An 11,969-nucleotide genomic window follows, 5' to 3' on the forward strand; every position below is an offset into this window, starting at 1 on the left:
CCTCAAATCATGCTGGCCCAAGCTGAGGAGATGGAGAGCCAGAATTGGGGGTTGGAGGATCAGGGAGCAGCAGCATCGGAGTATGATGGTTCTGTTGTGGGGGCACATAGCATGGAAGCAGTGTGACCCAGCCAGGTGTGGTGGCCCATGCCTATAATCCCAGCACTCCAGAGGCTGAGGCAGGAGGATCATTGAGTTTGAGATCAGCCTGGGCTGCAAAGTGAACTCAAGGCCAGCCTGAACTGTATAGAGAGACCCTGTTTTGTCTCAAAAAGACAAAAACAAAACAAGAAAAAAAATAAAACCCAAACCAAGAAAAGGTGTGGACTAAACCAGAGTACTACGCACTCCTGCCTCCCCCTAGAGTCAGTGTCCTGCTCTTGCTGGCTCATCTTGCCTTCTTTCCCTCCTGGCTGACTCTGAGCCTGTGTCATCAACCCCAGCAGCCAGTGTGGCTTGGTGCCTAAATAGATCATAACCCAGCCAGCCACAGGGCCACTGCTGCCAGGGTGCCCAACCAGCCCAAGGGAAGCAATGTGGCCCTGAGACAGGCAGTCTGTGTTCCACGTGCTGCCTGAGAGAATCAGACAGAGGGATTGTGTGCCCACCAGCTGTTCTAAGGTCTCCCCCCACTGAAGCAGGATGCCCATCTTTGCTCGGGTGACTGAGCCCCTGTGGAGCTGACCAAGGTGGATCAAAGGCTGCAAGTACTGCAGCGTTAGTCAGACAGTCCAGCTGGGCTCTGGGCTGCAGACCAGGTGTAGGGAATGGGTTGGAGGATCTTCGCAGAACTGGCTGAGCTGGGCATCAAAAGATAGGGGAGTGGGAGAAGAAGATGGGCAGGGAAATGGGAGGAGCCCAAGTAGAGCTTGTGGAACCCAAGTAAACATCTGGAATCAGGGAAAGATTAAAGCACATGGCTTGGGAAGCTCACATAGGAAGCTTGCCTTTGGCAGTGGAGGTGCTGGGGAACAAAGGGTCACAGATGGAAGCCGGTCAGAGGGCAGGATGGCCAGCAGAGGGCAGGGGCTCCAGCCTGCTGGGGAGGCTCCCCTCCCCATCCCCTCTGCCTCTGGCAGGCAAGTGAAGAGTTTCCGGCTGAGGACAAGGAGCCCATTGAGGGGGACAGCAGGGCTCTGTGCACAGGCAGACCTTCTTGTTTGTGCGAGATGAGGCCTGGCTGGAGGCTGCACCCACAGCCCCCTGGCCCCTGGCCCCAGCCTCTGGCCCACCCCAAACAGCTCTGACCTCCAAGTTCAACAGAGGCAGCCTGTGGGAAAGGTGCAGCACAGAGGCAGCTCCCACTGCCCGTGGCTCCCCATCATCGAGGGATTCCCTGCTCAGACCTGCTTTGAGCCATTCTTCCCAGGTGGCCAGTCCAGGCTGGGCAAGACAAGGGAGGGGCCTATAACTTTGATACAGATCAGCGAAGGTCAGGCACAGCCCACTTTCCACATGATCCTTAGAGACCACCAGGGATCTTAGGTGAACCTGTGGTGGCATGAAGAAATCACATGCAGTTTCTTTAAGGGGATATCTTTGCCAGAGCTCTGCAGACAGGTAGTAATCACAGCACAGAAGGGAAAAAGAAAGGCACTTTATTAAGAAGCTTTGGCCAAGGCCCTGCCAAGAGGAGCCCATCCTGGGGCCCCTGAACAGAGTGTAAGCAGCCCTGCCAGGGCTGTATAAATACATCTTTTCAGGCCACTGGAGTCACCCCTGGGAGTTCCATAGCGAACAGGGTGGTGGGAGGCTATCAATACCAGCTTGACAGCTGAGGGTGAGGATAGGGAGGCTAGCTTGGGGTGCCAGGGAGGGGAAGAAGTGGGACAGTCGAGGAGCACCGAGCCCCCTGAGGAGCACCTTGAGCCCCCTGAAGAGCAGGGACCAGCCCTCCTCCCCAGGCTGCAATCAACCAGATAGATGCCCTGGAGTCCGACCAATGGAAGTAGCCTGGGGTTACTACCAAGGAAGGGACCCTCCCGCCAGGAGGCACCAGGCCCTGGCCAATGGGGGGTAGCTTACACGAGAAGTGCTTCTGGCCTCAGCCAATGAAAAGGTAGTCCCAAATACTGTACAAGAAGTGGTGGTCTCTAGGCAGAACTCATCTGGTCTTGGCCAATGAAACGTGGGTGGTCGGAGAGCTCCAAACTCGGCCAATGGGGAGAGAGCCGCCAGCTAAGCGCCAGGCCTGGATCAATGGGATGCGGTACTTCCCGCCTGAGCGCTGCTCCAACCAAGTAGCGGCTGCTGGGAGCTGGAGCCAATCAGACACAACCTCCTGCCGTGCCGCTGGGGGCCTCGGCCAAGGGGAGGTCTCCTGTGCCCAGGTCGCGCGGGAGATGCCAGGGTTGCAGAACGCGGGGTGGCAAGCAACGCTGCTAAGCCAAGGGAAGCTGCAGGAGCGGCGGGGCCGAGCTCCTACAAGGTGGGCGCGCCCACCCTTGGGGGCTCGCCCGTTGCCTCCCGGCTCTTCTTGCGCGGTGGCTTCTGGATAGGAGTCTTCTTCCGCGGTGTCTCCGGCGCCGGCGCGCTGGTCGCGGCCTTTTCGGGCCCTACGGCCTCGGGCGCTGGGGACATGCGAGCAGGCGAAGCGGGCGGCACCGAGCGCTTGGCCTTCTGCGGTGGCGCCGGCTTCTCCCGGGGACCTTGCGCGCCCAGGGCTGCCTCGGCGCGGCCCAGGCTGCGAGTCTTGTCGCGCAGCTCAGCCGCCAGCATGGAGGCGGCCTCGGGCGCACTGCGCGGAGGACCACCGGCGTCCGTGGGCTCCGACAGGCCAGGCCCACGTCCTCGCGCTCGGGCCCGGGGCGGTGAGGGCGCGATGAGGGCCGGGACCTCCTCGGCCAGCCCCGGGGCCCGGGGGGTCGTGTCGCGGGCCCGGGGGCTCCCGAGCTCCTCGGGCCGCGCCGACGTGTCGCTGGGTGTCCGTTTCCTCTTGCTGGGGCTTGGTGCAGGCTCAGAGCCCAGGGGGGATGGTGAGGGCGCTTGGGTCGCGGTAGCGCCGCCGTGCTTGCCGTGTATCCAAGACACCTTGGGCTTGGTAGCGGGATCAGGTGGCGGCGGCTTCCTGCGTTCAGGCGATGGCGACAGCGACAAACCCCCGGCCTCGGCCCGAGCCCGGGCCGGCCGGGCCTCCCGCCGAGCCACGCGTGCGTACAACGCCCCGCCTGGTCCCTCCACACTGGACGCCGACCGCTCGCTGTCGGAGGACGCGGAGAGCGGAGGTGCCTCTTCTGCCGGCGCCTCTGCAGAAGCAGAGGGAGCCTCCAGGTCCCGGCTCTCGGCTGCAGCCTCTGACAAGCAGAGTCAGCTGGTCACCAACTGCCAGAACAGCGCTGGAAGGTCCAACCTCCCGGTGCAAACCTTCACCTTTCTTTTTCCTCTACATAGGCCCAACCTGTCGCTGTTGCCCAGGGCACATTCATAGCACTATCTATAAGTTAGTGCCCTAGGTAAGCTGGGGAGTGAGGGCTGACAGTTTCTTGGGCTGAAGTCTAGGCTGGGCCTGACCTTGCACCCATTTTCCACCACCCTCAGGTACCACCATCAAGTATGATGCCTCAACATTCCCCAGTCCTATTATCCTTTAAGAAGCAAGGGGAAAAAGAGGCCAGCATCCCAACCAGTCTGGCTCCTTTCTGTTTGTGGGCCCAAGGCTGCAGGCAAAGGTGTGCCTTCATACTCTCTGGATCCACTCCTCTTGCCTCTGTGACACCCTGTTTAGGCCCACAAACTTCCCTGCCTTATTTCATCTAGAAGTGCAGTTGACCAGTAACTAGTCGTCACACCATCCAGCTCAGCATGGGACAGCTGTGCTAAGTCTAGCTCTGCAGCCACTCTGTGACCAGTATCCATATAACAGCATTACCATGGTTTTACTTCCCATGCTTTGTGCTCCCACCTCTAGCATAGATCTCGTAGTGGGGACCTTTTACTGGACTGGAAACTTGCCCAAACCAGGTAATACTCACCCTCGTGGGGGACACAGTACACAGGGCCTTCATCTGTGGTGTCAAAGGAAGAGAAAGAGGCCCGGGAAGACCACGATGGTGAGGGCTGCTCCAGCCCTGAGGGTGGTTCCAGGAAGCTGCAGTTGAGTGTGTTGTCCAGGTCGTGATGGGCCACTGGAGGAGGAGTGAACCAGGGTCCCTGCCTTGCCCCAGCTTCTGCCCTCGTTGGCCAAATGTACAGGGAGTACATTAAGACCAGTCCTACCCCAAGGGTGTAGGTGGGACAAGAAATGCCACAGGTAAAGTGACACCAGACTAGGTCTGGAGAATAGGTAACAGTGACCCCATTAAAGAAAGAGGGTTAGGTGCAAGTGTGTGCAGTCAGAACTTAGAAAAGATTGGGCTGAAGGGTTAAGGGAAGGTGAGAGAGGCCTAGAGAGGACACTTGGCTAGGACAGGCCAGCAGGATCTCCACACCATGTTTCAGGCCCTGCCTTGTGGGGCCTGGGGAGCCTTGGAGCATTTTTGAGCCCAGTTATACAGTAGTAAGACTGCCCTTTGGCTTAATCCATCTCAGCAGCCTGTACCCCAAACCCTGGCCTGGCCTCCAGGGATCCCAGAGCTGGTTGGTCTTCATTCCACAGATGGGTTGTAGCACCAGCCCCCACACCTGTCTATGTTCACAAATGCCTTGCTACTGGTTGGACCAAAGCGTTTTCTTAGCTGTTTCCTTTATTTCCCAAGTCTGAACCTCTTTACCCTCACTCAGTCTTCAGAAACAAGATCAAAAGAGAAAGTTCACTCTGGTTGGATTTCAGCACACACAGGAGAAACACAGACCCCCACTCCAGGGGTCCTTGGGCAGGGGGTGAGGAACCAGCCTGCCAATTTCCAGGAAGGTGTCAGGGCACTGCTAGGGATCCCCTTGGGGCCAGAGAATTCCCTCATTGTGCCCACACATTCCCCTATAACTGCACCAGGGTGTATAGAACAGACTTAAAGCTTGGGCCCTAGAACTCCACACAGTCTACAGAAAACCGATGCAATCACTCAGGACCCACACTTCCTACGCATGCACCTGTATCCACCCGCACACCTAGGACTCCTGGTTTCCTCCCTAATCTCATCCATAGCAGCATCCCCCAGCCTTCCCTCTGGTCGCACATCCCACACCCATGCAAATCAAACCTCAAAATTCTACCACTTCTACACCAAACCGGATACTCCTTCACACTCTTATCCCAAAGCCTTCGGCACCGCTGGTAGGTGTCTCCCTCAATGTCGCCTCGGAGCTCCACCTTACCTACGACTTTGGGTAACTTCTGCCTGCGCAGCGGGATCCGGGGCAGCTTCATGCTGATGCGGCTGAAGCGCCCGCACAGGCGTTGCGGAGCCTTCTTCCTTCCCAGCGAGAGCTCCCTGCGGGGGCAGGGCCTGAGCGAGGGGGCGGGGCGCGCACTAGGCCTGGGGCGCTTCGAGCTCCGCGGGACCCCAAACACAGGAAGGAGCGGGGCCTTGCCCAGGGGCAGGCGGGACCCGGGCCGCGAGAGCGTGCATCCTGGACCACGCGGAGAACCCGGAGAACCGGAGCGGTGTCGGGCCTCACCGGCGGATGGGGTCCTTGCCGCGGCAGGCGCAGCAGCAGCCGAGCAGCGAGAGCAGCAGGCCGAGGAGCAGGGCAAGCAGCGCACCCGCGCCCATCACGCCCTTGCGCTGGTTGGTCTCTGCGGGGGCGGAGGGCAACCGGGTCAGAGCACGTGCCCACACCTCCTGCATTCCGTAAACACACGTTGTCTCTCCCACTCACCCAGGTGGCAGGCGCCCGTGATGGGGTCGCAGGAGTCCTCGTGGCAGCTGCAGGTCTGGGCGCAGTCCACTCCATGGTACCCGGGTGGACATGTCATGTTACAGCTGCAAGGATACACGAGTCAGCGCAGGCTGCTGCAGCCCCTCCCCATGCCACCTTCTCTGGCTCCCACTACCTAGCTCTATTCTCTAGGCTCTGAAGGCCACCCTCCCGCCCCCTCCCCCCACTGCGGGCGGGCACACACTGAGTGATCCGTGTTTTAGATTTAAATATGAACACCAGGGCCGGCCAAATAGCTCAACGGATTAAAGTGCTGGCAAAAAGACACAGGGGTCGGGGGCTCAATCCCCAGGCCTGCTGTGCCGGCCCTGCCTCCGGGGCGCTCTGAGAGGGCGACTGAGACTGGGCGTGGTGGTGCAAGCCAATAATTCCAGCTCTTGAGAGACTGTAAACAGGCAGATCACACCCTGCAGACCCTTACCTAAAATCCAAAAAATGAAGAAAGAAAAAAAAAAAAAAAAAACAACACCATCTGCAGTAGTGTTTGCCACCTGGCCGCAATCCTTTTGGGACTGATTTGTGCGTGGATAGGAAGAGGGCTGCATAATCATACCCTTAACTGTAAGTGGAGACCCCTGCTCCTCTGCACCAGTTCTGGGTAACCTCAGGAGCCCAGTGACCACAGGCTGAGTAAATCGTCAGATTCAGGTACAAGCACAGGCTCCAACATGTCTGTGGTCAGTCTTTAGCTGGAGTAAGTGACCAAAGCTGAGGTGACAGCCCAGCCCTGGGTTCTGCTTTGTTGGACCGTGAGGTCCAGTTGGAGCCCTTGGCTTTTGGTGCAAATCCCATTTCCCTTTCTGAGACTCAAGGAACTCACTGGGGTCCGTGGACACCAGGGCTACAAAGGCAGCGCCCTGACTGGAAGTCACAGTGGCCGCTGGCACAGTCAGCACACAGGAAGGCACAGTCATCTCCGTACGTGCCATTGCTGCACTTGGTCTCACACCTTACAACATGGGAGGAAACGTCAGCAGAAGTGGAGGCAAACAGAACCAGAGCCCACAGAACAATCCCCAAAGTCCCATGGGGCTGTACGTCTGTGCAGAACCTGGCACCAGCTGCTCACCGGTCGCCAATCCAGCCTGCGTTGCAGCGAGTGCACTTTCCGGTGACATGGTTGCAGGCATGCCCATCGCGGCAAGGCGGGCAGCGGTGGCCACAGCCCTCGCCATAGAAGCCGGTGGCACATGGCTGATCGCATTTGGTTCCGTTCCAGCCAGGCTCACACGTCAGACAGCGGCCCTCTGCTACAGTGCACGGTTGCTGGCCCTTGCACTGGCCGCACCTAGGGAGGGTCAGGAAGCAAAGTGGGACCCGGATGTGCCTCCCCACCCCCACGGGTACCTGCCCTTCCCTCTCCTCCTCCCGGAGACGCTGAGCTTACCGGCGGCGACAGCCTAGGCCATAGAATCCTGCAGGACAAGGCTCGCGACAGTACTTGCCACGGTAGCCCGGCTCGCAGGCGCACGTGCCATCCACTGGGTGACAGCGGCCTCGGAAGCACTGGCAGTAACGGTCGCAGCGTGCACCAAAAGTGCGCTCTCGGCACTGGCAGCGGCCGCTCTGCTGCTCGCAGGGCGAAGAGTTGCAGGCGCACTGATTGCTGCAACTGCGGCCCCACCAGCCCGCGTGGCACAGGCAGGCGCCCGTCTGCGGGTCGCAGCGCGACGTGGTGCTGCAGTAGCATGCCCTAGCACACTGTGCGCCCCACCAGCCGGGTTCGCAGCGGCAAGTGCCGCTCCGCGGGTGGCACGTGCCATGCTGGCACTGACATGCATGCTCGCAGCGTTCGCCCCAGCGCTGCGCATGGCACGTGCACTGGCCAGTCACATCCTCACACTGCCCGTGAGGGTGGCAAATACACCGCTCCTTGCAGTCGGGGCCCCAGAATTGGCGTGGGCACTCTGCAGGAAGGAGGGAGTGGGAAGTTGGTGTCTGCGTGGGCGGCGTTCAGCACGCACCCCATCTACGCCTCAGGGTACCGGCCTTCTGGGTCATTCAGTCTCCAGATCAGGCCTCGCCCCACCCCCAGCCCTCGCTCGCTCTCCACTGCCTCCCCACTTCCTCCGCCCCATGCCCAGTGTCGGCCCACCCCAGGCTCACTAGTGTCGCAGTTTGCCCCGAAGTAGCCGTGGCGGCAGCGGCACTCGCCAGGCCGCACGCACACCTCGTTCTCTGAGCACGTGGAGTTGCCTTCGCACACCGCTGAGGACAAGACAGATCGCTCAGGACAAAATAGATCGCTTAGCACAAGACAGATCGGTTGGAGCTGCCCAGGGTGTTTTCCTCCCCCTCCCCCATCTCCACTCTCACCCCCTGGGGCTCCCCACTCACCGATCCCACACTCGTCCCCCTGCTGTCTCCAACCAGAGCAGCACGTGGGCACTTGGGAGCTGCGAACACAAGGAGGATGGCAGAGTCTGACACGCTTTTCCCCTACCCTTACCCAGGGCCAGCCGGCACCACGCTCGGCTCCCCTCTCACCTGCCTCTGCTATACCTCTGAGATATGTCCTGGGAGGTGGTAGTTACTGTGGCCTTACAGCTGGTGTGGGAGACTCTTGGTGCAGTAGAAAGACACAAGTTCAGCACTCAGGCAGTGGGTGCAGAGGGAACGGGGCATTTCCCCACCCCCACCCCTATCCCACCTACTCCCTGGGGCCCTCCTGTGTACCAGGCCTGCAAAAAGAGGGCCCTAGGAGTCTCAGGAAGAGCAGCAATGACTTGAGGGATAGAGAGAGATCCTTGGGCCTTGAGTACCTGCTGAAACAGAGGTCTAGAGCATCTCTCAGGATGGGGGACATGGCCAGATGGTCAGTCCAGCTGACTGTGGACCGAAATCTCTACAAACAGTAAGCTAAAATAAACCTTTCCTCCTTTAACTCATGGGTCCTGAATATTTTGTCCCAGCAATGAGAAAGTATCTAAGACACTACAGGTGTTCCTACAGTCCCATTACACCTAAAAGAATGTTCTTTGGGGCCGGGGAGATGGCTCAGTGGAATAAGTGCTTCCCTGGCAAACGCAAGAGCCTGAGTTCAATCCCTGGTTCCACCACCACCACCACCCACAACAACAACCAAAAAAGAATGTTCTACAGGAATATAGCAGTCATTCACACTTTACAGAAAAGGAGTATGCATCCTCAGAAGCATCCAAATCTAAAATCAGGATGTGGTGGTGGGAGGATTTGAGAGGGATCCTGAAGACCCTGGTGGGGTGGGACAGACCAAAGGAAAAAGCTGCAAAAGGCCCATACCATGCCCTGCACATGCCTACCCAGGCTACAGAAGATGCTTCCAACCATTCCCCAGCCCAAGATAAAAGCCACACCCTGGTGAGGGCTCTAACTTCCCAGGGCAGCCCCTTTTCAACTATAAGAGCTTGGTTATCCATCAGGCCAAAGTTAGGACCTGGAGAGAAAGACCCATAAAATCCAAATTTGGGGGAACAGGTCCAACATATTCTCTATAAATAAAACTGGAACATAAAATAAGTCTGGATTTTCCTCTTCCTATTGTCTCCATTCATCCAGCTGACCTAGGAGCTTCGAGGAACCCATGTGCAGGAAGGCCTGATGGAAATTCATCTGGCGCAAGAAGTGCTAACCAACCCCTTTGCCGGGCAGCTTCGTCTGTGGAGCTTTGGCTCTATGGCTAGTTTTAGGGTCACACGCAACTGCATTTGATGACTAGGACTGCCACTACTGGATGACCTCAGGCATGGAGTTTCATCTCTGAGCTGCAGGCTCCCTAGCTATAGAACAGGGCCCGTGGGTTTGGAAGAAGGATTAAGAAAGCCAAGATATGGACAATGTTTGGGACATACTAAAAGCTCCACTGTAGCTGTGGTTTACATTACTGTTTGCTTTTCCAGTCCATGCTCAGAATTCAAGAAGCCAGACTCCTATTTGATGCTATTCCCAGTGCAGTGTACACCCAGGTCTCTTTACAGCACAGCTGTAAGACACCAGTAGGACACAGAGCATTTGGGTTCACTAAGAAGAAGCCTTTCCTTCCAAGAACAGGTATCAGACAAGGCCATGCAAACCCACAAACTCCAGATCTTATGAAGGTGAGGCAGTAAAAGATGGCCAGGGGTGGGGTGCAGGTCCCACACTTGCTCTGTAAGTGGAGTGAGACCTTGGAAACTCAGGCTCCAGCAACAAGCTCAACATGCTGCAGGCTGGCCCTAGAGAGTTTCACTTTTTTCCTGACACAGTCTTGCTAAACTGTTAAATTGCCCAGGCTGGGCTTCAACTTGAGATCAATTGTAATCATTCAGCCTCCAAGAATGCTGGTTGGTCGGTTCCACCACCAACTCCATTGTGCCCTCCGGCCCGTCTTGCCCCTAAAGCTCTTAATAGCACTGTGATGAAAGACAGCCACCTTGTGTACTGTGATTTCTCCCGTCCTAGACATCTTCCCTCCCCATACCTGTGCTTCACACTGACCTATTTTCTCTCAAGTTTATGAAAAGAAGCTTCTCTTTGTGCCATGGCCCTACTTGTGACCCCACACTTGGTTGGCCATTCTTCTGCCCCCAGAACCCTTCTCCTTTGCTTTCTGTCCCTATTCTTGATCTCTCCCCTCCTCTGTTCTGTCTACACTGGACCCTTCAAGAAGCTCACCAGGCTCCATCAGTCACTCACGATGCCCTGGGGTCCTCCATGGGCACCTCTCCCTCAAGGACAGACTTTCAAATCCAACTGCCCCCAGACCATGTCACTACAGGGAGAAGTCATGGGAGTTGCATACCCAACTTACTTAAAACTGAACTCTTGATCTCCTCTGGTCCCCAAGCCTCTCCATCTCAAGTCACACCTGTCCTTTCATGACTCAGGAGGTACCAGACCCCCAACAGGTCCACGGAGAGAAAAACACCTACTTTCTCTTCCAAACTACTAGAGAGGAGCTGAGTCTCCCGTACCTGCACTAGCCTCTGGAGAGCCACCTTTCACCTCCATGGTGCCTCCTGACTTCCTAGCTGCTTCCCAGCGTGTCTGCCACCTGGCAGTCAGATCCCACCCGTCCTCTGTGCAAGAGCCCCTGGGGTCCCACTGCTTCAGACATGAAGCCCAAGGCCACATGACAGTGAGCAGCACCCTTGTGGCCCACTTGGGTTCGCTCCCTGTTCTCCTCCACCATTGTTCTCCTGGGCTTGGCACAACCCAAGGCTGTTTATTATGCTTCCAACATGCCCTCTGAATCTGGAGCCTTGTCCCAGACACCCACTTGGCTCCCTCTTCCTGTCCTGCAGGCCTAGACTCACTTACCACCTTTTCAGTGGATCTCTCCAGGTTGCCCTAACGCATCCCCTACTCAGTGCTGTCTTCCTGCTCCCCTCCTAGTGCCAACAATCAAACCTAGGGTCTCCTGAATGATAGGCAAATACTCTACCACTGAGCTATACCCCCAGCCCTCGGGTCCCAGGTCTTACTGAATAGCTGGCCTCACTTGCTTTGCTTTCTGGGATACAAGTCTCCCCCTACCACAGACACAAGGGTACTACAGGGGCATTGGTCTCTAACTATTGTGTCTGCACAGACACAGGCCTGACACACAGTAGGTATACAGGGTTTTACCATGTGAGCGCACACTCCTCTCTCCTGGACCTCTTATGAGGATAACTAGAGCATGGTTCAGACTCCATGTGGGCGGAGTCCTGAGTGACTGTCTTTCCCCTGACCACACCATCACAGTAATTTCTCCTACACCCCATGAGGTCGGTTCCACCACCAACTCCATTGTACAAAAGTGGAGACAGGCCCCCAAAAGTAAAGGAGTTGCTGAGGTTTACACAGCTGGGCAGAGGTGGCATCATAACCCGAACAAAAACTCCAGCTGGGCTCTCCGTTACAAAGGCAGTCGGACTCCTGAGGAGGGCGTCCTTCTAGGAGCATGGGCTCCAAAGGCTTGCAGGTCCCAGCTCCCGACAGCTCCACCCTGCCACCGGATCTTCATCCCCGGACCGGGCCCCGTTAAGGGAGGAGGACTGCGCCAGGCAGACAGAGCAAGACGGCCACCGAGCCCTCCCCCTCTCCCGGCAAAGCCTGCCCGCCCCTGCCGCCGCTGCATTCCTGGGGCGGCCCGAGAGGCGGCGGCGACCGCGTCGATGCGAAGCAGATGGCGCGCAGGGCTGGTCCTCGCC

General features: G+C 57.6%; 1 protein-coding gene across 1 annotated transcript; it reads right to left on the reverse strand.

The window, feature by feature from the left end:
* Positions 1-1,589: 1,589 nt before the first annotated feature.
* Scarf2 (scavenger receptor class F member 2) lies at positions 1,590-10,785 on the reverse strand. Its single transcript, XM_023711421.1, has 12 exons — positions 10,749-10,785; positions 8,320-8,410; positions 8,155-8,213; positions 7,924-8,025; positions 7,205-7,724; positions 6,887-7,105; positions 6,638-6,766; positions 5,758-5,861; positions 5,557-5,674; positions 5,254-5,369; positions 3,972-4,124; positions 1,590-3,293 (listed from the first exon to the last, which is right to left on the reverse strand). The coding sequence occupies exons 1-12, from the start codon at positions 10,783-10,785 to the stop codon at positions 2,422-2,424; spliced, it is 2,520 nt and encodes an 839-aa protein (XP_023567189.1). The 3' UTR covers positions 1,590-2,421.
* Positions 10,786-11,969: the final 1,184 nt, after the last annotated feature.

This window comes from Octodon degus, unplaced genomic scaffold, assembly GCF_000260255.1.
Source record: "Octodon degus isolate 3935 unplaced genomic scaffold, OctDeg1.0 scaffold00021, whole genome shotgun sequence".
Classification (NCBI taxonomy): domain Eukaryota; kingdom Metazoa; phylum Chordata; class Mammalia; order Rodentia; family Octodontidae; genus Octodon; species Octodon degus.